Consider the following 26,013-nt stretch of genomic DNA (forward strand, 5'->3'; position numbering starts at 1 on the left):
TCAATTCTGGGCAACACACTTTAGGAGGGATGTCAAGGCCTTACAGAAGGTGCAGAAGAGATTTACTAGAATGGTACCAGGGATGAGTGATTCCATAATGTGGAGAGATTGGAGAAGCTGGGGTTGTTCTTCTTAGAACAGAGAAGGTTAAAGGGAGATTTGATAGAGGTGTTCAAAATAAGGAGAAACTGTTTCCAGTAACTGGAGGACACAGATTTATGGTGATCAGCAAAAGAGCCAGAGGCGGCATAAGGAAAATTTTTTTTACGCAGCGAGTTGTAATGATCTGGAATGCACTGCCTGAAAGGGTGGCGGAAGCAGATTCAATAGTAACTTTCAAAAAGGAATTGGATAAATACTTGAAGGGAATTTTTTTTTTTTTTAAACAGGGCTATGGGGAAAGAGCAGGGGAATGGGATTAATTGGATAGCTCTTTCAAAGAGCCGGCACGACCACGATGGGCCAAATGGCCTCCTCCTGTGCTGCAGGAGTAAGATGGGCCAAATGGCCTCCTCCTGTGCTGTACCTACTATGACTATGACTCTCACCAGAGACAAAGCCATAAAACTGACCCATGGGCAAGAAGTTACAGTTCTACCTCTATAATGACCCCTCTGTATAATCACAACGGCTTTCTCTACAATTTACACGTTTTCCCTTCCAAACTTCAATTGAAGAACTGATATGATTAACAGATAAATACAAACTGTTGTGCATTTCGCTCTTCTCCATAGTGCGATCCAGTGTAACATTGAACCCTATTAAGCAGCCTAGCAGTGAATTGATATTTAATTTTGGCTGGCTGATTGGAGGTTTAAACGTCAGTGGGACTCAGATTCAATAATGGCCAGGGTAACTGCCAAGTGTTTTCCTTCTGCAACATTTTGCAATTCCAGGAGCAACTTGGCTTATTATTCATTTTTTTCTTCCGTTAGTTCTGTTCATTAGTTACACAAAATGTTTATATTAGCCTCAGTTTTACAAATACAGTGTAACTTTTTTTTTATATATTAAAAAACTATCTTGGTCTAGACAGTGGCAGAAGGGTCGGTAACCAGGGGACACAGATTTAAGGTAATCGGCATAAGAGCCAGAGGCGGAAGCAGATTCAATAGAAACTTTCAAAAGGGAATTGGGTAAATACTTGAAGGGAAAAAATTTACAGGGCTATGGGAAAAGAGCAGGGAAATGGGATTAATTGGATAGCTCTTTCAAAGAATTGGCACAGGCACGATGGGCTGAATGGCCTCCTCCTGTGCTGTAATTACTATGATATGATGATACCTTTTTTGAGAATATAATAGGAGCAGGAGTAGGCCATACGGCACCTCAAGCTTGCTCCACCATTCAATAAGATCATGGCTGATCTTTGACATCAACTCCACTTTCCCGCCCGATCCCCATATCCCTCGACTCCCTTAGAGTCCAAAAATCTATGGATCTCAGTCTGGAATATACTCAACGACTGAGCATTCACAGCCCTCTGGGATAGACAATTCCAAAGATTCACCACCCTCTGAGTGAAGAAATTCCTCCTCATCTCAGTTCTAAATTTCCGACTCCTTATTCTGAAACTATGTCCCCTAGTTCTAGACTCTCCAGTCAGGGGAAACATCCTCTCAGCATCTAGCCTATCAAGCCCTCTTAGAATCTTATATGTTTCAATGAGATCACCTCTCATTCTTCTAAACTCCAGAGAGTATAGGCCCATTCTACTCAATCTTTCCTCATAGGACAACCCTCTCATCCCAGGAATCAATTTAGTGAACCTTCGTTGCACCGCCTCTAAGGCAAGTATATCCTTCCTTAGGTAAGGAGACCAAAACTGCACACACTACTCCAGATGTGGTCTCACCAAAGCCCTGTACAGTTGCAAGACTTCCTTACTCTTGTACTCCAACCCCCTTGCAATGAAGGCCAACACACCATTTACAATTCACTGACTTATAGCAATTAGAAAACCGAATACATTTCTGTAACATCTGGCATAGGGTGTCTCTTGATACATGTCAACAGAGGAAATGTATTCTTTAAACAGGTAATTTTTTTTTTCAAGGCTTCTTGGCAGATGTTGCAGACACACTTTTCAATACCATTACTGTAAACATGTAAGCCCCTTTGAATTATGGCCCTAATACCATACTCCAAATTACTTAAACTCCAGGTCAACGACTATTCTTAAGAAAAACTGAATTATTCGATAGCTTATAGCTACAGTGAAGCATCAATTTTATAAACTGGGACCGGCTAGCATCCATAATTTGTCTTCGACTAACTGAATAAATGGACTATGTAGAGACATGCACTCCACACTTATTCTTTCATCATGCATTATAGTTAATGTACAGATCTCAGGGATAAAAAAAATTCTCAAAATAACTAATCATGTCTGATAACTCATTGCCATACAAAACTTACCATCTTCCCACTCATTTCGAAATTGTTTTGGAAAAGCCCTTTCCATTTTATAGGTCAGAATGTCTCCATGAACGATGTGCATTTTCCCAGGTGCTGCTTCAGCCAGCAACTATATGTACACAAACTGATTATTGTATTACAAAACACCAGTGTTTTATCCACATTTTTCAATGTAATTACTGTTACTAATATTGCAGCCAGCATTATGACTTAAGAGTTTATATTATATACAAAGATTACCCTGGGAGCGAGAGAAGGAAGCAATTCTAAGCTGAAGTACTCCACACGTGAATACAATAAAACATACAGAAGATCTTCTACCTGGTTGGAGATAGCAAGGTTCTGCATAAATATTGGAAGATTGTGGATACTGCTCAGATCTTTTATGGTAGGTCTGTATTGGTCAGGAGATCCAATATTTGCCCCAAGATGGTGATTACTTTCAAATACTGATTTAGATGGACAGCACTATTGTGTTTCTTATTTTAGCCACCTGCTCCTAGACCTCAGACAATGCTGCTCGACTTGGGGTTTGTGTAACTGTATAAACTGAGTAAACATTAGATAAACTATTCAAAACACAAACCAGATGGGACTTAAAAAAAACTTATAATGTTTATACTGACAATTTTATCCACTATTGCATCATATATGTCTTGATGTCTTGAGGAATGTACATATTACAGAGAGGGAGGTGCTGGAAGTCTTCATGCACATCAAGGTAGATAAATCTCCGGGACCTGATAAAATGTATCCCAGGACGTTATGGGAGGTTAGGGAGGAAATTGCAGGTCCCCTAGCAGTGATATTTGAATCATCGACAGCTACAGTAAGGTGCCTGAAGATTGGAGGGTAGCAAATGTTGTGCCTTTGTTTAAGAAGGGCGGCAGGGAAAAGCCTGGGAACTACAGCCTGACATCTGTAGTGGGTAAGTTGTTAGAGGGTATTCTGAGAGACAGGATCTACAGGCATTTGGAGAGGCAGGGATTGATTAGGAACAGTCAGCATGGTTTTGTGAGTGGAAAATCATGTCTCACGAATTTGATTGAGTTTTTTGAAGGGGTAACCAAGAAGATAGATGAGGGCTGTGCAGTAGACGTGGTCTACATGGACTTTAGCAAAGCCTTTGACAAGGTACCGCACGGTAGGTTGTTACACAAGGTTAAATCTCACGGGATCCAAGGTGAGGTAGCCAATTGGATACAAAATTGGATTGACGACAGAAGACAGAGGGTGGTTGTAGAGGGTTGTTTTTCAAACTGGATGCCTGTGACCAGCGGTGTGCCTCAGGGATCGGTGCTGGGTCCGCTGTTATTTGTTATTTATATTAATGATTTGGATGAGAATTTAGGAGGCATGGTTAGTAAGTTTGCAGATGACACCAAGATTGGTGGCATTGCGGACAGTGAAGAAGGTTATCTAGGATTACAACGGGATCTTGATAAATTGGGCCAGTGGGCCGATGAATGGCAGATGGAGTTTAATTTAGATAAATGTGAGGTGATGCATTTTAGTAGATCGAATCGGGCCAGGACCTACTCCGTTAATGGTAGGGCGTTGGGGAGAGTTATAGAACAAAGAGATCTAGGAGTACAGGTTCATAGCTCCTTGAAAGTGGAGTCACAGGTGGATAGGGTGGTGAAGAAGGCATTCAGCATGCTTGGTTTCATTGGTCAGAACACTGAATACAGGAGTTGGGATGTCTTGTTGAAGTTGTACAAGACATTAGTAAGGCCACACTTAGAATACTGTGTACAGTTCTGGTCACCCTATTATAGAAAGGATATTATTAAACTAGAAAGAGTGCAGAAAAGATTTACTAGGATGCTACCGGGACTTGATGGTTTGACTTATAGGGAGAGGTTGGATAGACTGAGACTTTTTTCCCTGGAGAGTAGGAGGTTAAGGGGTGATCTTATAGAAGTCTATAAAATAATGAGGGGCATAGATAAGGTCGATAGTCAAAATCTTTTCCCAAAGGTAGGGGAGTCTATAACGAGGGGGCATAGATTTAAGGTGAGAGGGGAGAGATACAAAAGGGTCCAGAGGGGCAATTTTTTCACTCAAAGGGTGGTGAGTGTCTGGAACAAGCTGCCAGAGGCAGTAGTAGAGGCGGGTACAATTTTGTCTTTTAAAAAGCATTTGGACAGTTACATGGGTAAGATGGGTATAGAGGGATATGGGCCAAGTGCAGGCAATTGGGACTAGCTTAGTGGTATAAACTGGGCGACATGGACATGTTGGGCCGAAGGGCCTGTTTCCATGTTGTAAACTTCTATGATTCTATATATTTTTAGCAGCTGCTTTTAAGCTTGCAAAGTTTGCATGTCACAGGCAAATCAAAATACAACACTGTTTCTTTATATTAGTTTCTTTGAATAGGAGTCATTACTGAGCAGAGTGCTACCTGTAAGCCAGGAATAAATCTGGTATCCTTTTCCACCACAAGCAGTTCTGCAATACCAGCGTTGAGAATTGATCGAGTGATGCCACCTGGCCCTGGGCCCACTTCACAGACATAAGAGTTCCTCAAATTCCCAGCTTGCCGAACTATTTTATCTGAAAGGGATGTGTTAATGATAATCAAAATAATATCCTTATTTAATTCCAAACTGTTAAAACGTCAACAGTTTAATACAATCTATAAACTTAAGTATGTATGGACTTCGCTTTTACAGTTTCACACAGTTTGATCTTTAACCTCGATAACTGTGCTGTTTAACATTAGACATCATCCTCACAAGGAAATTTAAAACTATTCTGATGTGGTTAAGGGCATCTTTAGATGTCACCTTAGCATTGCAAAACATGCAAGGAAAGTTATGCAGTCATGTTGGTTCATTTAGTGACACTCTGAAGGTTAAATTTATTGGCCCAGAATTTGCTGACAAAATAACGCCAAGTTTAATGACGCTCACCGTTGTTAATGTGTAAATCATACAGCAACTTGTAGCAAGGAAGAGATACCCGTGAATTTTGAATGACGATTTGCGCCACTCTGCCGTTAGCCTCACAAAAACGGCTGCTCACCCTCAACCTCCCCAATATTTTTAAGAACTTGCTGGATTTGCACATTAAACTCAGATTAAACTCGTTGAAGAAAGTTAGGGCTCGTACTTAACAGCGTAAGTACCTTTTTAATGATGTGATAATTGTTAATGCAATGCCAATCAATCTCTCCGGCCCAAAAACAGTACAATTTAACCTGCTGCGTCTCATTCCTGCATGTCGTAAATTCTTCTTAGAGATTTAAATTTTTTTTAATTTTAATTTATTTCCTACTTTTCCTTCATTTCTTTTTTCTCTCTCTCAATCCAATCTTTCTTTCCCTCTCTTTATTTCTCTTTCTGTACCTGATTTGACTCTAATTCACCCTCCTTCTCTGTCATTCATCTGTTTCTTTCTCAATCCTTAAATCTCATTAAGGAGATAAACCGTTGGTCCCTTCATTCACTAAGGTTCCGGATGCCCCGTTGCCCTCACTGCGCCGATATCAGCTCGCACCTCCAGCAACTTACAGGGCCAAAAGAATTTGAGCTGATGGGTGAGGGACGAAGTCAAACTAACGGGGTATGCAACAAGATGCCCCGCTCCAGCAAGATCTGGACCACTGAGACCATCCATGATCGCCTTTCATAACAATACAAAGAGTAAGCTATTATCTTCCCATCACCAAATAAGCATGCCATGTATCCAGGAAAATTTGCTCACTTCTACTCAGATGTAAAATGGGAACAGGAACAACTTTTCTCCTCAGAATATGCTTTATTTTTTATTAAATAACAATTATGGATGGCTAAACAATGTAAACACTACAAACTCAAGGCAAAGTTGACACTGTCTCATAGATAATCAACATCTATTCATATTATTGAAACTGAGCTTTCAAGTCCATGTTACGTTCTAGCACTTTTACTGCTCTGTAGGAACCACATGATCCATTGATGTGGGGACCACATGGTCCTGACTTAATCAACAGGAATGCCATGCCAAAGACTCCATTACTCCCAGGATACAGACAGATCCCCACACTGCCTCACAACCCAGCTCCCCATTAGCCCAACCTCCCACTCAAAGCATCCTCCCTGCAGTGACTCCATGTCATAGTTTCTAGCTTTCCTGGCTGCAGGCACTATGGCTGTAGTGAGGAAGTGGGATCCTACCTACATTCAATCTAACACCCCGAACCACACATCCTCACCAACCTTAACACAACAATCTAGCATCACCTCGTTTGTAGGCCCCATTCTATGGTCTCACCCCAAACCCATGTCCCCTACATGCAACCCCATAAGGCATCTCTTGCCCACATCAGCTCCATCCCACAACCCAAAAAATCACTAAGCCTTAGGCCAGTGTGCAGTCTCCACTCAGATTCATCTTCCCTAGAGCCAACCACTCCACATGTACAGCCCAGCCTTATCCGAAGCCTGCAAGCAAACATGCAAGCAGACGGTGGGAAACCTTTCGCTTAGTAGTAGCATTCCCGCCTCTGTCAGAAAGTGAAGAGTCTGAACCCCAGTCCACAGTGTCAGCGAGTGAAGACTGGAGCTCCGGCTCTGAATTCTGAGTTGACATCCAGCAGGATACTCACATCCGGTGGGTGCCTTCCCCTCATCATATGGGTTGTGGGAGTCCATAAAGCCCCCCCCGATGTATAGGATTAACCACCCTACTGGCTGATAAGTGATTAAAGCAATGCAGGGAGCATTCAGGGAGCCTGTCAAACTGTTAATCGACCTGAAAACTCTTCCACTACTTCACACTCTTCTCCAAGGGAAGAGTGTGAAGCTATGAAAACAACAACAACCTGCAGACGATCTACTAATAATCACTAAATTTTTTAACATTTAAAAACTAACTGATCTTCCGTGGATGAAGTAACAGAGAGGGTTGATGTATATATGGACTATCAAAAGGCGTATGATAAAGTACCGCACTTGTGAGCAAAATTGAAGCCAATGGGATTAAAGTGGCATGTGGATACGAAAGTGGCTAAGGGACAGAAAGCAAAGAGTAATGTTGAACGGTTGATTTTCAGACTGGAGAGAAGTTGTTTTTTATTTGTTCATGGGATGTGAGCGTCGCTGGCGAGACCAGCATTTATTGCCCATCCCTAATTGCCCTTGAGAAGGCGTGGTGAGCTGCCTTCTTCAACCGCTGCAGTCCATGTGAAGGTTCTCCCACAGTACTGTTAGGAAGGGAGCTCCAGGATTTTGACCCAGCGACGATGAAGGAATGGCGATATATTTCCAAGTTGGGATGGTGTGTGACTTGGAGGGCAACATGCAAGTGGTGTTGTTCCCATGTGCCTGCTGTCCTTGTCCTTCTAGATGGTAGAGCGGGTTTGGGAGGTGCTGTCAAAGAAGCCTTGGCGAGTTGCTACAGTGCATCCTGTGGATGGTACACACTGCAGCCACAGTGCACCGGTGGTGAAGGGAGTGAATGTTTAGGGTGGTGGATGGGGTGCCAATCAAGTGGGCTGCTTTGTCCCGGATGGTGTCAAGTTTCGTGAATGCTGTTGGAGCTGCACTCATCCAGGCAAGTGGAGAGTATTCCATCACACTCCTGGCTTGTGCCTTGTAGATGGGGGAAAGTCTTTGGGGAGTCAGGAGGTGAGTCACTCGCCGCAGAATAGCCAGCCTCTGACCTGCTCTTGTAGCCACAGTATTTATATGGCTGGTCCAGTTAAGTTTCTGGTCAATGGTGACCCCCAGGATGTTGATGGTGGGGGGGGGTTCAGCGATGGTAATGCCATTGAATGTCATGGGGTAGTGGTTAGATTCTCTCTTGTTGGAGATGGTCATTGCCTGGCACTTGTCTGGCGCGAATGTTACTTGCCACTTATCAGCCCAAGCCTGGATGTTGTCCAGGTCTTGCTGCATGCGGGCTCAGACTGCTTCATTATTTGAGGGGTTGCGAATGGAACTGAACACTGTGCAATCATCAGCAAACATCCCCATTTCTGACCTTTTGATGGAGGGAAGGTCATTGATGGAGCAACTGAAGATGGTTGGGCCGAGGGCACTGCCTGAGGAACTCCTGCAGCAATGCCCTGGGGCTGAGATGATTGGCCTCCAACAACCACGATCATCTTCCTTTGTGCTAGGTACGACTCCAGCCACTGGAGAGTTTTCCCCCTGATTCCCATTGACTTCAATTTTGCTAGGGCTCCTTGGTGCCACACTCGGTCAAATGATGCCTTGATGTCAAGGGCAGTCACTCTAACCTCACCTCTGGAATTCAGCTCTTTTGTCCATGTTTGGACCAAGGTTGTAATGAGGTCTGAAGCGGAGTGGTCCTGGCGGAACCCAAACTGAGCATCGGTGAGCAGGTTATTGGTGAGTAAGTGCCGCTTGATAGCACTGTCGACGACACCTTCCATCACTGTGCTGATGATTGAGAGTGGACTGATGGGGCGGTAATTGGCCGGATTGGATTTGTCCTGCTTTTTGTGGACAGGACATACCTGGGCAATTTTCCAGCTTGGCTAGAAGCGCAGCTAGTTCTGGAGCACAAGTCTTCAGCACTACAGCCGGGATGTTGTCGGGGCCTATAGCCTTTGCTGTATCCAGTGCACTCAGCCGTTTCTTGATATCACGTGGAGTGAATCGAATGGCTGAAGACTGGCTTCCGTGATGGTGGGGATATTGGGAGAAGGCCAAGATGGATCATCCACTCGGCACTTCTGGCTGAAGATGGTTGCAAACGCTTCAGACTTGTCTTTTGCACTCACGTGCTGGACTCCGCCATCATTGAGGATGGGGATGTTTGCAGAGCCTCCTCCTCCCGCCGTTAGTTGTTTAATTGTCCACCACCATTCACGACTGGATGTGGCAGGACTGCAGAGCTTTGATCTGATCCGGTGGTTGTGGAATCGCTTAGCTCTGTCTATAGCATGTTGCTTCCGCTGTTTAGCATGCATGTAGTCCTGAGTTGTAGCTTCACCAGGTTGGCACCTCATTTTTAGGTACACCTGGTGCTGCTCCTGGCATGCTCTTCTACACTCCTCATTGAACCAGGGTTGATCCCCTGGCTTGTTGGTAATGGTAGAGTGAGGAATATGCCGGGCCATGAGGTTATAGATTGTGCTGGAATACAATTCTGCTGCTGCTGATGGCCCACAGTGCCTCATGGATGGCCAGTTTTGTGCTGCTAGATCTGTTCGAAATCTATCCCATTTAGCACGGCAGTAGTGCCACACAACACGTCGGATGGTGTCCTCAGTGCGAAGACGGGACTTCGTCTCCACGAGGACTGTGCAGTGGTCACTCCTACCAATATGGTCATGGATAGATGCATTTGCGACAGGTAGATTGGTGAGGATGAGGTCAAGTAAGTTTTTCCCTCATACTGGTTCGCTCACCACCTGCCGCAGGCCCAGTCTGGCAGCTATGTCCTTCAGGACTCGGCCAGCTTGGTCAGTAATGGTGCGACCGAGCCACTCTTTGTGATGGACATTGAAGTCCCCCACCCAGAGTATATTCTGTGCCCTTGCTACCCTCAGTGCTTCCTCCAAGTGTTGTTCAACATGGAGGAAGACTGATTCATCAGCTGAGGGAGGACGGTAGGTGGTAATCAGTAGGAGGTTTCCTTGCCCATGTTTGACCTGATGCCATGAGATTTCATGGGGTCCAGAGTCAATGTTGAAGACTCCCAGGGCCACTCCCTCCTGACTGTATATCACTGTACCGCCACCTCTGGTGGGTCTGTCCTGCGGGACAGGACATACCCAGGGATGGTGATGGAAGAGTCTGGCACGTTGGCTGAAAGGTATGATTCTGCGAGTATGGCTATGTCAGGCTGTTGCTTGACTAGTCTGTGGGACAGCTCTCCCAATTTTGGCACAAGTGCCCAGATGTTAGCGAGGAGGACTTTGCAGGGTCGACTGGGCTTGGTTTGCCGTTGTCGTGTCCAGTGCCTAGTGGTCCGATGCCGGGTGATCCGTCCAGTTTTATTCTTATGACTTTTCGTAGCGAGATTTTACAACTGAGTGGCTTGCTAGGCCATTTCAGAGGGCAATTAAGAATCAACCACATTGCTGTGGGTCTGGAGTCACATATAGGCCAGACCGGGTAAGGACAGCAGGTTTCCTTCCCTAAAGGGCATTAGTGAACCAGATGTTTTTTTACGACAATCCGGTAGTTTCATGGCCACCGTTACTGATACTCATATTTTAATTCCAGATTTTTATTTAATTAATTGAATTTAATTAAATAAAAATCTGGCGGGATTTGAACTCATGACGCCGGATTTTTAGTCCAGGCCTCTGGATTACTAGTCCAGTAATATAACCACTATGCTACCGTACCCTAGTTATAATGATCAGGAATGTACTGCCTGAAAGGGTTTTGGAAGCAGATTCAATAATAACTTTCAAAGGGGAATTGGATAAATAACTGATGGGGAAAAATTTGCAGGACTTTGGGGAAAGGGCAGCAGAGTGGAATAATCGGACAGCTCTTACAAAGCCAGCACAGGCACGGTCAGCTGAATGGCTGTATCATTCTATGATTCCACAGCATCATGCACGGAAATTCAAGGCCAAGTATATTCTTTAGGAGAAGTTGGATTAGATTGCAGGGGATAACTGGACCAGGATGCAAAGATTTAATTCAATCCCATCATAAAATCAAAGATTGTGTCTTTATTTTTATATAAACATGTTGATTTTATTTATAGTTAAATAGCAAAATTTGAGAAGCAGAGATGTAGAGTTAGTCAGTGCATAGGAGTCTCAGCAGGAGTGCTAACGTGCTGAGAGATGCAAATCTGAGCCTACAGCGCCACTACTGGCGGGTGTAATTACAGTGTAACAGGTTTGAGGGCTGTTCCAATAAAAATGCAGATGTAGAAATTTATATTAGGAAAAAGTGACAAAAGCATAACAAAATATGACAACAGGATGTAAGGATTAGTACACAGGAAGTGCATGCAGACATAAGATTTTTAATATAGTGTGCAGTTCCATTCGCAACCCCTCAGATAACGAAGCAGTCCGTGCCCGCATGCAGCAAGACCTAGACGACTTCCAGGCTTGGACTGATAAGTAGCAAGTAACATTCGCGCCAGACAAGTGCCAGGCAATGATCATCTCCAACAAGAGAGAGGCTAACCACCTCCCCTTGACATTCAACGCCATTACCATCGCTGAATCCCCCACATCCTGGGGGTCACCATTGGCCAGAAACTTAACTGGACCAGCAACATAAATACTGTGGCTACAAGAGCAGGTCAGAGGCTGGGTATTCTGCGGCGAGTGACTCACCTCCTGGCTCCCCAAAGCCTTTCCACCATCTACAAGGCACAAGTCAAGAGTATGATGGAATAGTCTCCACTTGCTTAGATGAGTGCAGCTCCAACAACATTCAAGCTCAACACCATCCAGGACAAAGCAGCCCGCTTGATTGGCACCCCATCCACCACCCTAAACATTCACTTCCTTCACCACCGGCCCACCGTGGCTGCAGTGTGTACCATCTACAAGATGCACTGCAGCAACTCACCACGGCCTCTTCGGCAGCACCTCCCCCAAACCTCTACCCCCAAATCTCTACCACCTAGAAGGACAAGGCCAGCAGGCGCATGGGAACACCACCAGCTGCACGTTCCCCTCCAAGTCACACACCATCCCAACTTGGAAATATATCACCGTTCTTTCATCGTCGCTGGGTCAAAATCACGGAACTCCCTACCTAACAGCACTGTGGGAGAACCTTCACCACACGGACTGCAGCAGCTCAAGGTGGCTCACCACCACCTTCTCAAGGGAAATTAGGAATGGGCAATAAATGGTAGCCTAGCCAGCGACGCCCACATCCCAAGAATGAATTTAAAAAATATATAGATATATCCTGTTTATACTTTGACTCAGAAAATCAAATTTGAAATAAAATGGAACTAAATAAATAATTCTGCAACGCCTCCTGCAAACTGTAGATTTTGTTTTATTAATCCCATTCACTAAATCTGAAAAATTTATAGTTATAAATGAGATGTGAATCATTCAAATATTTTCATTTTGGCTGCAGAATGCAAATCTAGACAAAGGAATTTGTTTCTGATTTTTAACTAAGTCAGATAAATGAAAATTAGCAGCTTTTTAACTATTTTTCCACAGATTAAGCTTAATTTAATTTTGTTGCAGTATGCTTTTACCACGTCAGTCTGATTTTTCCATGGGACATGTTCAATAATAATGTTCTGAAACTATTTTAACATTAAGCAATTTGGTGATACCTGACTGAACAAAATGTAATTATTAGGATAACGCCTCTTAACAGTATTCTGAAAACACAGATCATTTGCAGGGCATTTATTAACATGTAGCTTACACTAATTTTTAACTGTTCAGCTTCAGCTAGTGACTCAGTTCAAGTAGCATTCAAATAATATGGCAGCAAGCAAACTAGGAGACCATGGGCCCGATATTAGGAGGGAGGCGGGTTGGCAGCGGGGGGGGGGGGGGGGGGGGCGACTGGGCGTGTGGGTAACGGGCCCTGTGAATTCGGGGTGCTCCGCACACGATCGCAGTCTAATTGAAGGCACTTACATGTGCTTCCGGGTTTCCTGTTCCAGACCTGCGCAGCGGGCACACTGCGCACCCGCACAGGCTGTCAGCAGTAGGAGCCCTATTTAAAGGGGCAGTCCTCCAATGCTGCTCCTGCAGCAAAGGCAAGGCTGCTCCAAGGTTCTCTGACTCCTCACTTCAGGTGCTGCTCAATGGGGTGAGGAGGAGGAGGGAAATTTTTTTTTCCATCGGATGGGAGGAGGTGCCCTCCCTCCACCACCAAGAAGGCCTGGCTGGGTGGCCGAGGAGGTCACCAGCATCGGCAATGTGTGCAGAACCTGGGTCCAGTGCAGGGAGCGCTTTAATGACCTAACCAGGTCAGCCAAAGTGAGTGTACTTATGCATTCTCCCACACTCCATCTTCCACATCACCTCCACCACCACACAACTCCTTCTGCACTGCCACCACAACGCTCTTGCATCACTCCTCACATCCACTGAACCATCATCCTTACCTTGCCTGCACTTACTCACCGCCCCAATTCCCATTCGAACACTACCACGCAACACAATCCTCATACAATCTCATGGCTCTGTCTCACATGCACCCTCCCTCACGCTCACCCCCACTCACACCAATGCATGCAGCGGGTCACCATGCAACCATCACTCAATCACGCCTCTGTGTTTTGCCTTGATCGGAGAAGAGATGCCAGAATGCCCGGGAGAGGGCAAGGACCGGAGGGGGCTCGCAACACCAGGTGGTCTTAACAGAAACGGAGCAGCAGGCACTAGAAATAAGCCGGACGCTGGAGTGCCTGTCCATGGCGGACCCCAAGCCTGGGAATGCACAAGCGGCTGGTGACAGAAATCTAACACTCAGCACTCATGATAGCGAGTGATCTTAGCATCACTTGGCATCTGCAGCACGTCAACATCTGTCCACATGCTTAATATTGCTTTCTGTTCTCTTGCAGGGCCATCTGCGAGCGCCATGACTGCGGAGGGCGATTCCTCAGAGGACCTGCCGGCCTCTGAGGGTGCATCGTTACATCTGAGCCAGCCATCCACCAGCGCAGATACACACACCTCGGTGGGTCCCCATCCTCACTTAGTTGGGCTTGCACACGGTGAGTCACCACACACGTGAGCACGAGCAGACCCTGGTGGCAGGGGCAGCCGTGGAGAGTCCTCGTCAGTGGGAGCACTCTTCTCCAGGCTCTGCTCAGCTGGACCCAGATGCTGAACCCTGGGGGCCAGCCATGGAAAGGAGAGTCATCGAGTGCCATCAGCACATTGCCAAGGTACTGGAACAGTTGCCACGCGCACTCTCCACAATCGTGCAGAGGATGGAGGAGTTCAACACCTGCATGAGTGGAATGGTGGCACAGGTACAGGAGGGTATCTCCGAGATAGTGTCACAGGGACGTGAAGGCATCTCTGAGATAGTGTCGCGGGTAGGTGCGGGAATGTTTGCGTTGGAGCAAAGGCTAGCCTCCATTGAGCTTCAAGCACAACTCAACAATGAGTCCATTCAGGCCCTGACAACGGCCGTTCGGATTCAGGGTGAGCAACATTCTGCCGCCTTAAAAAGGCTGACAGATACATTACAACTGGCCTTCCAAGGCTTCACACAAGTCCTCCAAACTGTCGTCCAGCAGGGTGGAAGGACTGATGTGGACCTGGGCCAGGAGAGGGATGATGGTGAAAGGGGACATGGAAGTGGGGACGCCACTCAAAGCGCTCCCACATCTCACCCATTGCCCCCCCTCTCAACCAGTACCCACAATGCTGCCCCCTTTCCAGGTGGCCGAGTCTGCCCCTTCACAGGTGCAGGCGGAGCACCTGTGCAGGGGCCCTCACGAGCACTGAAACCCAGAGGGTGTCCGCGCAAAGCATCTCATCGGTTACGGCATGGGCAAGAGCAACCTGCCACTACCTCTGCTGAAGCCACAGGGGTAGCACCACGTAGGGGTTCCCGTAAATGTAAGGCGAAGGTTTTGTTAGCACAAAGGGGATGCACAAGGGTGTAAAACAAAATGTCATGTTTTTGATTTACTTTTGTTTGTTTTGCAAAAAAAACAAAAATTTGTTATTACCACTACTGCCACATCTTTGCAAATCTTGTCTGGTTTGTGCAAAACTGCCCTTTCCTGGGGATCACCATGAAGACCCACACTTGATGCCACCCATTGTGTCACTGCCACGTAGGTGTAGGTGTATTTGCAGGGCTCTTGTGCAGACAACTGAGAGATGCCGGCGATGTCCCCGGTGGCACCCTGGAAGGATCTGGAGAAGTTGTTGAGGGCAGTGGTGACTTTGACAGCGACAGGTAAGAAGATGGTGCTCGGGCCAGCCAGGAGCAGCTCGGTATGAAGGAGGCTGCAGACGTCCACAACTACATGTCGAGTGACTCTGAGCTTCCGTGTGCATTGCTCCTCAGAGAGGTCCAGGAAGCTGAGCCTTGGTCTGTGGACCCTGTGGCGAGGGTAGTGCCCTCTGCGACGCATCTCTCTCTGCAGTTGCCCGCCCTCCTGCTGTGCAGGTGGATGTGTCACAGCACTGTGTTGTGGAGCTCCACGTGTCAGAGGTGGACGGCATGGCCGGCGAGGCTGGTGATGCTGTTCGTCCTCCAAGGTGGTCATGACTGCAGCTATGGCGGCCCCCATCCGGAAGATGTACGTTTGAGGGGGTCCGCAAGGTAGGTAAATGTGTCTGCACACTGGGGTTAAGGTTGCAAGCTTATGATTTTTTGTTAGGAGGAGGGTGGTGCAGGCCAAACTTTGTCCAAAGTGACAGAGTGGCCTCCTGCAATGAGTGAGGGTCTCCCCCCACCCCCCCACCACCTGTCAAATGGACCTTTGCAGCTGCCACAGGCTGATGGCTGCAACACGTCCATTTCAACTGGGAGTGTTTCCCCCAGTACGGGAAACACGCTCAGTTGACCTGAAAATCCCACCCCTCCTAAAATATCCTACAAATCAGGTCTCCTAACGACCTGAAGTATCAAATTAATTGATTTAAGTGGGATCCCGCCGGCTTTAATTGCCAGTGGGAGTCCCGCATGCAGGGGCTGTGTGCGCATCATTGGGGAACCCGGAAGTGGGCTGGTCGGAGCCGGGCTCTGGACCCGCCCCGGGAATCCCAAATTTTCGGAGCCCCCCCCCCCGCCACGAACGCATCCACTCGGACATCCGAAAATCGAGCCCCATATCACCACTGTCTAGTCCAAATGACGCAGTCATAAAAACTGCAGAACTGAACGACTCGTTCATACTTAATGCTACTGAGAAAGTTTAAAGTTTGTGTTCATACAGTATTGAAAATAAATTTTGGTAATAAAACTTAAATTGACAATAGACAAAAAAATTTACTACAATTTGAACTACACATCTCTCCCAAATGGATAACTCCAAATACTACGCTGTTATTTGTCTCAGGCAGCTAGTAAAGGTTGTGTAAAGCACATCAATTTTCACTCTTTCTATTGATTAGCACAATCTGTAGATCACTGTGAGGAAATTCTCTTTTAGGATACTGTTACAGTGAATTTTAATGTGAAATGTAATGTTTATTACAGTGTATATTAAGTGTAAATTTTGTTTGGCAATGTTTTCTCAATTTTATTTTTAAATGTTTATCCACACATTTACTATTAACTCTACTCACTATCTGATGTGCATCACAGCAGTAGCACATTTATATAACTGAATTTATTGATCTGAACAAGATAATTAGGTCAAACTACGGAAGAATGGGAAGATGCATTGATGAGAACGTAAAAGAAGCAAAGGGTAACATCTTAAGATTGAAAAATATAAAATCTGTGGTTACCTGTTAATCTTAAATCCAACAAGAAGTTCTGAGAGAGCTGCTTTTCAGCTCTCAGCTTATATAACTTGATAATCTCTCCGATGGTGGGAAGAGGAGGCAAGCGGAAGGAAACAATTTTTCCTGTTGTTGCCATGGTCCAAACTCTTGATACTCCTAGAAGAATATAATAATAGTTACCAAACAATATATAGTCCGAAAAACTTCTCAAATTGAGAATTGCAATAGCATCTGCTTGGCATCCGTTGTGGGCCAGAGGTTACTGACCTGGGTTTATGTAGCCTGGAAAACCCAGATCATTTTTTGGACAGTGTGTCAATGTGCGATGTAGAAAACTGTCTGACATATGGATGTGATGATTATTGCATATAAATGTCTCAGTCCATTGGGCCATCCAACATGGTTAGTTATTACTTTTTGCATTGTAGTGCTGTTGCTGCACTTCCATCCTGAGTAGTCTGCAGTTGCACCGCATTCCATTGGCCACTTTTATAAATAACCTCTTTTACAAAAGCTTAAAACTTGCCATTAATTTTCTCTGTGCCAGCACCCATTTCATTTATAGAGTTGATGATATTTCACATTTACTAATAGCTTCTAGCAGCAGAGGAAGTGATCACAAGGCATAGGAACATTATTCATTCAAAGCAAATATAATGACTGCTTACTGTACACTCAATCTATATGACTCAATTAAAATGTTCTACTCATAACAGAAAAAATATTTAGCAGAAACTTATCATGCCTGGATTAAGGCTGTAATGTCAAGAGCTGAGAGGTACTGGAAGAACTTGAACTGAACATTGGCGGGCAGGTTATTCGTGAGTAGGTGTCATTTGAGTCCTTTCATCACTATGCCGATGATTGGGAGGAGGCTGATAGAGCAGTAATTGGATGGTTAGATTTGACCTTTTTTGTGGATAGGACATACCTGAACAATCTTCCACATTCCTGGGTAAATTCCAGCATCCCAGCTGTACTGAAATAGCTTGGCCAGAAGCACAGGTCTTCAGCACTACAGCTGGGATGTTGTCAGGGTCCATAGCTTTCCCTCTGTTCAGTGCTTCTTAATGTCACATGGAGTGAATCAAATTTGCTGGACATTGGCATCTACGGCAGTGGAAGCCAAAAGAGAGCTGAATTAGATCGTCCACTTGGCAGTTTTGACTGAAGACACTTGCAAACATTTCAGTCTTGCTTCTTGCATTCACATGCTGAGATCTATGATAGTTGAGGATGGGGATGTTAATTGAACCTCATCCTCCCGTTAGTTGCCAGATTCTCGAGTGGATGTGATAAGACTACAGACCTTTGCTCTAATCTGTTGGTTGTGGGATTGCTTAGTTCTGCCTATAGTCTACTGCTTTTGGTGCTTAGCCCTATATTGTGGTTTCATGAGGTTCATACTTCATTCTAAGGTATATCTTGTACACTTTCCACACTCCCCATTAAACCAGGGTTGGTCTCCTAGCATGCTGGTGATGGAGGAGTGAAGAGTAAGTCATGACGCTACACATTGTAGTGGCATATAATTCTGCTGCTGCTAATGGCCGACAGCAGCTTATGGATGCCCAATTTTGGTCTGTTAGATTTGTCTTTTGTCCCACTTCACACATGATAGTGCCACGTTACACATTGGATGCTGTCTTCGCAAGCACTATGCAGCGAGCACTCCTGCCGATGCTATTGTGGACAAACATGTCTGCAGCAGGTAGGTTGGCAAGGACTAAATCAAGTAGGTTACTTCCTTGTGTCAGTTCCCTCGCCACCTCACACAGGCCCACTCTGGCAGCTATGTCCTGCAGGACTCAGCCAACTCAGTCAGAGGTGGTACTTCTGAGCTACTCTTGATGATGGACACTGAAGTTCCCCACCCAGAGTACATTCTGTGTCCTTGTTTCCCTCAGTGATTCCTCCAAGTAGTGTTCAATGTGGAGGAGTATTAATTCATCAGTTGGGGACAGGCAAGTGGTGATCAGCAGATTTCCTTGGCCTTGTTCGACTTGAGTTATCAGACATCATGAAGTCCAAAATCAACGTTGGAGACTCCCATGTACACCCAACTGTATACCGCAGTGCCCCCATCGCCCCCTCTCTGGCGGTCTTCTGCTGGTGGTTCAGAACATACTCTGGGATGCTGAGTGTTAGTTATGATTCCCTGAGTACAACAATGTCACACTGTTGCTTGACTAATCTGTGGGACAGCTCTCCCAAATTGGCATTATCCGGCTTGTGTCATTCTTGCACCAAAACCCTGCTTTTTGTGCAATCTCAAGCTGTCAAAATTCCATAAATCCTTAAATCCAGACTATAGGAAAGAAAGTCTGCTCTCTGTCAGTTGAAAACTGCCACTGTAAAATGAGTTTGAGTGGTTTCCATATATTTCCAAATGGGCATGGGCCCACAGCACAAGACTGGCCACACTTAGGACAAACTGACAATCTAAGGGTGCATTTACACTGCAAGTTTCTCCTCGGTGAAAAGTGATTTCAGTTTCGCACCAACATTAAACTTACAATGAAATTGCAGAATCAGGGCTCGAAGTGGTGTCAGACTCCCTGCAGGCAAAAGTCTCACACTGCTTGGGTTTGAAACCACATGGAGTGCAGTCAATGAAGTATCAAACTTGGACCCTCTCTATGGTTCTTAAATCCACTTTATCTCAATGGAAATATTGACACAGTTGGGATCAATTCCTTCCCTCCTCACTCTCTAAACATTTATGTTTGTTACTGCTGGACAAGAGCTCTACACACATATGAATCCAGACATTAGCAGATCTCACTCCTAAAAGGGCCAAACAATGTAAAGAGAGTGCTGCTTGCCTGAAACCTTAACTGCTACTACTCTCAAATCAGTCACTGCAGTGTAAATATGTCATGGAGACCAGAAGAATAACTTGTGTGAGAAGTAAAAACATTTATACCAGTGCAGTACAGATGATCTTCTGAAGTTGACAAGAAACACCGTTAGGATAGACAGCTTAGTCAAAGAAGTAGGTTTTAAGGAGCATCTTAAACGAAGACAGAGAGCTGGAGACGTAAAGGGAGGGAATTCCAGAGCTTACGGCCTAGACGGCTGAAGGCACGGCCGCCGATCGTAGGGTGAAGGAAGCAGGGGATGCGTAAGAAGCCAAAGTTGGAGGAATGCAGAGTTCTCAGAGGGTTGTAGGGCTGGAAGAGGTTACCAAGATAGGGAGGGGCGAGGCCATGAAGAGATTTGAACATGGGGATGAGAATTTTAAATTCAAGGCATTGGTGGGCCGGGAGCCAATGTCGATCAGCGAGCACAGGGGTGATCAGCGATCAGGACTTGGTGCGAGTTAGGATACGAGCAGCAGAAATTTGGATGAGTTCAAATTTATGGAAGGTGGAAGATGGGAGGCCGGCCAGGAGAGCATTGGAATAGTTGAGTCTGAAGTAACAAAAGCATGAATATGGATTTCAGCAGCAGATTGGCTGAGGCAGGGGCAGAGACGGTCGATATTTTTGGTGGAAAGAATATAGGTCGGAACCTCAGCTCAAAGTCAAATACGATGCTGAGGTTGCGAATAGTGTGATTCAGTCTGAGGCAATGGTCAGGGAAAGAGATGAAATCGTTGGCTAAGGTACGTAGTTTGTGGTGGGGCCTGAACACAATGGCTTCGAGCTTCCCAATGTTTAATTGGAGGTAATAGTGCGGGGGCGTGAGGAGAAGCTATTGCAGAAGCCACAGTGAACTATGCCATGTTGTGATGAAACACATATTGTTTGGATAATAAGAGTCTAAATGGGGTAGAGGAATAAAGGGACCTCGGGGTACAGATACATAAATCATTAAAAGCAGCAACGCAGGTTAGTAAGGCCATAAAAAAGGCAAACCAAGCACCGGGGTTCATTACTACAGTGATAGAATTGAAAAGTAGAGAGGTTATGTTAAACTTGTATAGACCGCACTTGGACTACTGTGCACAGTTCTGGTCTCCATATTATAAAAAGGATATAGAGGCATTAGAGAAGGTACAAAAAAGATTCACAAGGATGATACCAGAACTGAGAGGATATAATAACCAGGAAAGGTTAAACAAGCGGGGGTTCTTTTCTCTAGAAAAGAGAAGGCTGTGGGGTGACCTGATAGAGGTCTTTAAGATAATGAAAGGGCTGGATAGGATAGACGTAGAGAAAATGTTTCCACGTGTGGAGGAGTCCAAAACTAGAGGTCATCAATATAAGGTAGTCACTAATAAATCCAATAGGGAATTCATGAGAAACTTCTTTATCCAAAGAGTGGTAAGCATGTGGAGAGATGAAGTAGGGAGGGAGGAAGCACGTATGGAGCATAAATGTCAGCAAAGACCAGTTGGGCCGAAAGGCCTATTTCTGCGCTGTAGCCTCAATGTAACCAGAAATAGTGGGGAACCAAGGGTCTAATGAGAGTGAGGAACTTAAAGTAATTAATATTAGTAAAGAAAAAGTACTGGAGAAATTAATGGGACTAAAAGCCGACAAACCCCTTGGACCTGATGGCTTACGTCCTAGGGTTCTAAAAGAGGTGGCTGCAGAGATAGTGATAGCAGCATTGGTTACGGTCTTCCAAAATTCCCTAAGTTCCAGAACGGTCCCACTGGATTGGAAGATAGCAAATGTAATACCGCTATTCAAGAAAGGAGGGAAGAGAGAAAACAGGGAACGACAGGCCAGTTAGCTTGACATTAGTCATCAGGAAAATGCTGGAATCCATTATTAAGGAAGTGGTAACAGGGCACTTAGAATATCATAATATAATTAGGCAGAGTCATTATGGTTTTATGAAAGGGAAATAGTGTTTGACAAATCTATTAGAGGTTTTTGAGGATGGAAATAGCAGGGTAGATAAAGGGGAACCAGTGGATGTAGTATATTTGGATTTTCAAAAGGCATTCGATAAGGTTCCACACAAAAGGTTGTTACACAAGATAAGGGCTCATGGGGTTGGGGGTAATATATTAGCATGGATAGAGGATTGGTTAACAGATAGAAAACAGAGAGTAGGAATAAACGGGTCATTTTAAGATTGGCAGGCTCTAGTGCAAGGATCAGTGCTTGGGCCTCAGTTATTTACAATCTATATTAATGACTTAGATGAAGGGACCAAGTGTAATGCATCCAAATTTGCTGACGATACAAAGCTAGGTGGAAACGTAAGCTGCGAGGCGGACACAAAGAGATAAGAGACAGGTTAAGTGAGTGGGCAAGAAGGTGGGGAACTGTGAGGTTATTCACTTTGGTAGGAAGAATAGAAGAACAGCATAATTTTTAAATGGTGAGAAACTATTAAATGTTGGTGTTCACAGAGATTTGGGTGTCCTTGTATACAAAGCACAGAACAGAAAGCATACAGGTACAGCAAGCAATTGGGAAGGCAACTGGTATGTTGGCCTTTATTACAAGGGGGTTGGAATACAAGAGTAAGGATTGTACAGAGCTTTGGTGAGACAACACCTGGAGTACTGAGTACAGTTTTGGTCTCCTTACCTAATGAAGGATAAACTTGCCTTAGAGGCAGTGCAACAAAGGTTCACTAGATTGATTCCTGGGATTAGAGGGCTGTCCTATAAGGAGAGATTGAGTAGAACGGGCCTATGTTCTCTGGAGTTTTGAAGAACGAAAGGTGATCTCATTGAAACATTTAAGATTCTTAGAGGGTTTGGCAGGGTAGATGCTGAGAGGCTGTTTTCCATGACTGGAGTCTCTAAAACTATGGGGAATAGTCTGAGGATAAGGGGTCAGCCATTTAGGAATGAGATGAGGTGGAATTTCTTCACTCAGAGGGTCGTAAATATTTGGAATTCTCCATCTCAGAGGGTTGTGGATGCTCAGTCATTGAGTATATCCAAGGCTGGGATCAATAGATTTTTGGACTCTAAGGAAATCAAGGGATATGGGGATGGGGCAGGAAAGTGGAGTTGATGTCAAAGATCAGCCACGATCAATTGAATGGCGGAGCAGGCTCGAGGCGCCATATGGCCTACTCCTGCTCCTGCAACTGTCACCCCAATCCTTCAATTTCTTTTGAGCTTGGTTCCCCACTTGGAGCATCGAGTTAGTAAATTGTCCCTGAAGTCTATGATCTAAGATAGCCAATCTCAGCCAGGCAGCACAGAGATGCTAGAGATTAGATATAGGCCAGGGATCCAGTTGCTACTAATTTCCTGCCCACCCCCAAAGGTTCAGACACAGCTGGAGTATTGTATTCAATTCTGGGCAGCGCACTTTAGGAAGGATGTGATGGCCTTAGAGGGTGCAGAAAAGATTTACTAAAATAGATCCAGGGATGAAGGACTTCAGTTACGTGGATAGACTGGAGAAGCTGCGGTTGTTCTCCTTAGAGCAGAGAAAGTTAAGAGGAGATTTGATAGAAGTGTTCAAAATCACAAAGGGTTTAAATAAAGTAAAAACGAGAAACCGTTCCCATTGGCAGAAGGGTCGAGAATCAGAGGACACAGATTTAAGGTGATTGGCAAAAGAACCAAAGGTGACATGAGGAAAAGTGTTTTTATGCAGCGAGTAGTTATGATCTGGAATGCGCTGCCTGAAAGGGTGGTGGAAATAGATTCAATCGTGGCTTTGGGATAAATACTTGAAGGGAAAACATTTGCACGGCTACCGGGAAAGAGCGGGGGAATGGGACTAATTGGATTGCTCTTACAAAGAGTTGGCACAGGCTTGATGGGCCGAATGGTCGCCTCCTCCTCCGCTGCAACGAACACGCTGCCAGTGATAAACAACCGGTGGTCTCTCCCACAGACGCACGAAGCGGCTCAGTCTGTTCCAAACTTAAAACCCACAACAAACCGTTAGAAACTGCCACAAAGCAGCCAAGCCGCTAAGGTTAAACATCCTAGGCCCTCCAATCAAACACCATTTATAGTACACTGAAGGGCACATATCAACCGGCGCCCCCTTACCAGCATCCCCGCGCCTCCCGTCACCTCGCCGCACGTCCAGTGATCGACAACGTTCCTGGCCATTCAGAGCAGTTGCCTCCCGCGCTGATGGGCGGGACTTCCTGCGCGCAAGGAGCTCGGGCGCCGTCTGCTACGGCTGCGCAGTAGCCTGTGGTTGCTTCGACGTAGTGTAAGTGTTTTATGTTTAAAGTGAAGGTAGTTGTTGCTGTACGTTTAAAATTAAAATGCTGCGTTCCTCCCTGTAGCATGTTTCCATCTGTCGCCTCCCACTTCCCTGCTCGTGGCAATTATTCATATATTAGCCTTGATAGTGATCGGTAGGCTATTCAACTACGTGGGGGGTGGTATATTAAACCTCGTGATTTTTATCCTCCCTAGCTGAGGGTAGTGCTTGAACTGAAGAACATCTATTCCCTAGAAGGGGTGCAGAGAAGAGCAGTAGGGCCAGCCTTAGAATCGTAACCTCAAAAGGAGTTATTTGAGAAGATAACTTATAAAGGTATATAAAGTTCTAAGAGGAATTGAGAAAAATAATCCTGAGCACTATCTCAAGTTAAATCAGAACAAGGGTACAAATAGTAAAAGGCTGTACTGATGTTAGGAAGCATTTCTTCACACAAAGAGTGATTACTAGTTGGAATAATCTACCGTGTAGAATAATGCAGGCAAATGTATTGAGTCATTCAACAACAACCTGCATTCGTACAGTACCTTTAACGAAGTAAAATGTCCCAAGGCATTTCACAAAGATATAAAGAAAAATGGATGACAAGCCAGAGAAGGAAAATTTGGGAGGGATGGTCAAAAGCTTGTTCAAAGATGTGGGATTTAAGTAGGGTTGAAAGGAGGAGAGGAAGGTACAGAGGTTAGAATTCCAGAGTGTGAAATGGATGGGGGCCGTAGACATTGCTGCAATGGTGGGACAATGGGATCTGGAGGAGGTGCACAAGAGCTTAGAGTAAGAGGAATGGAGGGTTCTTGAGGGGTTATAGGGTTGGAGGACGTTACAGGGATAGGGAGATGAGACCATGGAGTGATTCAAGCAGAAAGATTAGAATTTTCAATTTGAGGCGTTGGACTGGGACCCTGGGTATGTCAGCTAGGATAGGTGAGTGCACAGAGCGGATAGGATATAGGCAGAAAAGTTTTGGATAATCTGAAGCTTATGATGGGTGGAAGATTGGAATGGATGAGTCTGCAGGAGACAAAGGTTTGGATGAGGCTTTTGGCAGTAGATGGGCTGAGTGGGGATGAAGGTAGATGATGTTACAATGTTGGAATCAGGCAGTCTTTATGACAACGGGATCTGAACTCAGCTCAGAGTCAAATAGGACACTGAGGGTGCAAACAGTCTGGTTCAGAGAGGGCCAGGGGGGCAGGTGGAGTTGGTAGCAGGGGCCAAAGATGATGGTTTAAGTCTTCCCAATGTTTAGCTGGAAGAAATTAGAATCATAGAATCTTATAGCACGGAAGGAGGCCATTCGGTCCGTCGTGCCTGTGCCAGCTCTTTAAAAGAGCTGTCCGATTTAGTCCCACACCCCAACATTTTACCCATAACCCTGCAAATTAGTTCTCTTCAAGTACATGTCCAATAGCCTTTTGAAAGTTCCTATGGAATCTGTTTCCACCACTCAGGTAGTGCATTCCAGATCCTAACAACCCTCTGGGTTAAAAAAATGTCTCCTCATTTCCTCCCTAGTTCTTTTGCCAATTATTTTAAATCTGTGACCTAACTTTCATTTATTAGCCCATATTTTTCCAAGTGCCAATTGATTTTGTCCCTGATTATTGTCTCTAAAGATTTCCCCACCACCAACGTTAAGCTGACTGGCCTGTAATTGCTGGGTTTATCCCTCGCCCTTTTTTTCAACAGGGCTGTAACATTTGCGATCATCCAGTCCTCTGGCACTACCCTCGTATCTAAGGAGGATTGGATGATTGGAACCCACTTCCAGAAGAAACAGTTTCTCCCTATTTGCTCTATCGAAACCTCTCATAATTTTGAATACCTCTATTAGATCTCCCTTTAACTGCTCTAAGGAGACAATCCCAGCTCATCCAATCTCTCCACATAACTGAAGTCCCTCATCCTTGGTATCCTGGTAAACCTCCTCTGTACCCTTTCCAAAGCCTTGACATCCTCAAGTGTGGTGCCCAGAATAATACACAATACTCCAGCTGAGGCCTAACCAGTGATTTGTAAAGGTTTAGCATGACTTCCTTATTTACAAAGCCAAGTATCCCATTCGCTGTCTTAACCACCTTATCGACTTGCCCTGCCACCTTCAAAAATTTGTGACTATGCACCCCTAGGTCCCTCTGCTCTTGC

General features: G+C 45.2%; 1 protein-coding gene across 4 annotated transcripts in view; it reads right to left on the reverse strand.

Annotated features, from left to right (window-relative positions):
- tfb1m (transcription factor B1, mitochondrial) overlaps positions 1-23,758 on the reverse strand; it is a 68,344-nt gene extending 44,586 nt beyond the window's left edge. For 2 of the 4 annotated variants that reach the window (XM_067989100.1, XM_067989101.1), the window contains exons 1-4: positions 23,685-23,758; positions 16,763-16,915; positions 4,826-4,977; positions 2,419-2,527 (exon numbers count right to left, since the gene is read on the reverse strand). In XM_067989100.1, the coding sequence (XP_067845201.1) occupies positions 2,419-2,527; positions 4,826-4,977; positions 16,763-16,895 (394 nt within the window). In that variant the 5' untranslated portion in view covers positions 16,896-16,915; positions 23,685-23,758. The other 2 variants (XM_067989098.1, XM_067989099.1) reach the window with 2 other exon arrangements.
- Positions 23,759-26,013: the final 2,255 nt, after the last annotated feature.

The sequence above is a fragment of the Heptranchias perlo genome, chromosome 8, assembly GCF_035084215.1.
Source record: "Heptranchias perlo isolate sHepPer1 chromosome 8, sHepPer1.hap1, whole genome shotgun sequence".
Taxonomy (NCBI): Eukaryota; Metazoa; Chordata; class Chondrichthyes; order Hexanchiformes; family Hexanchidae; genus Heptranchias; species Heptranchias perlo.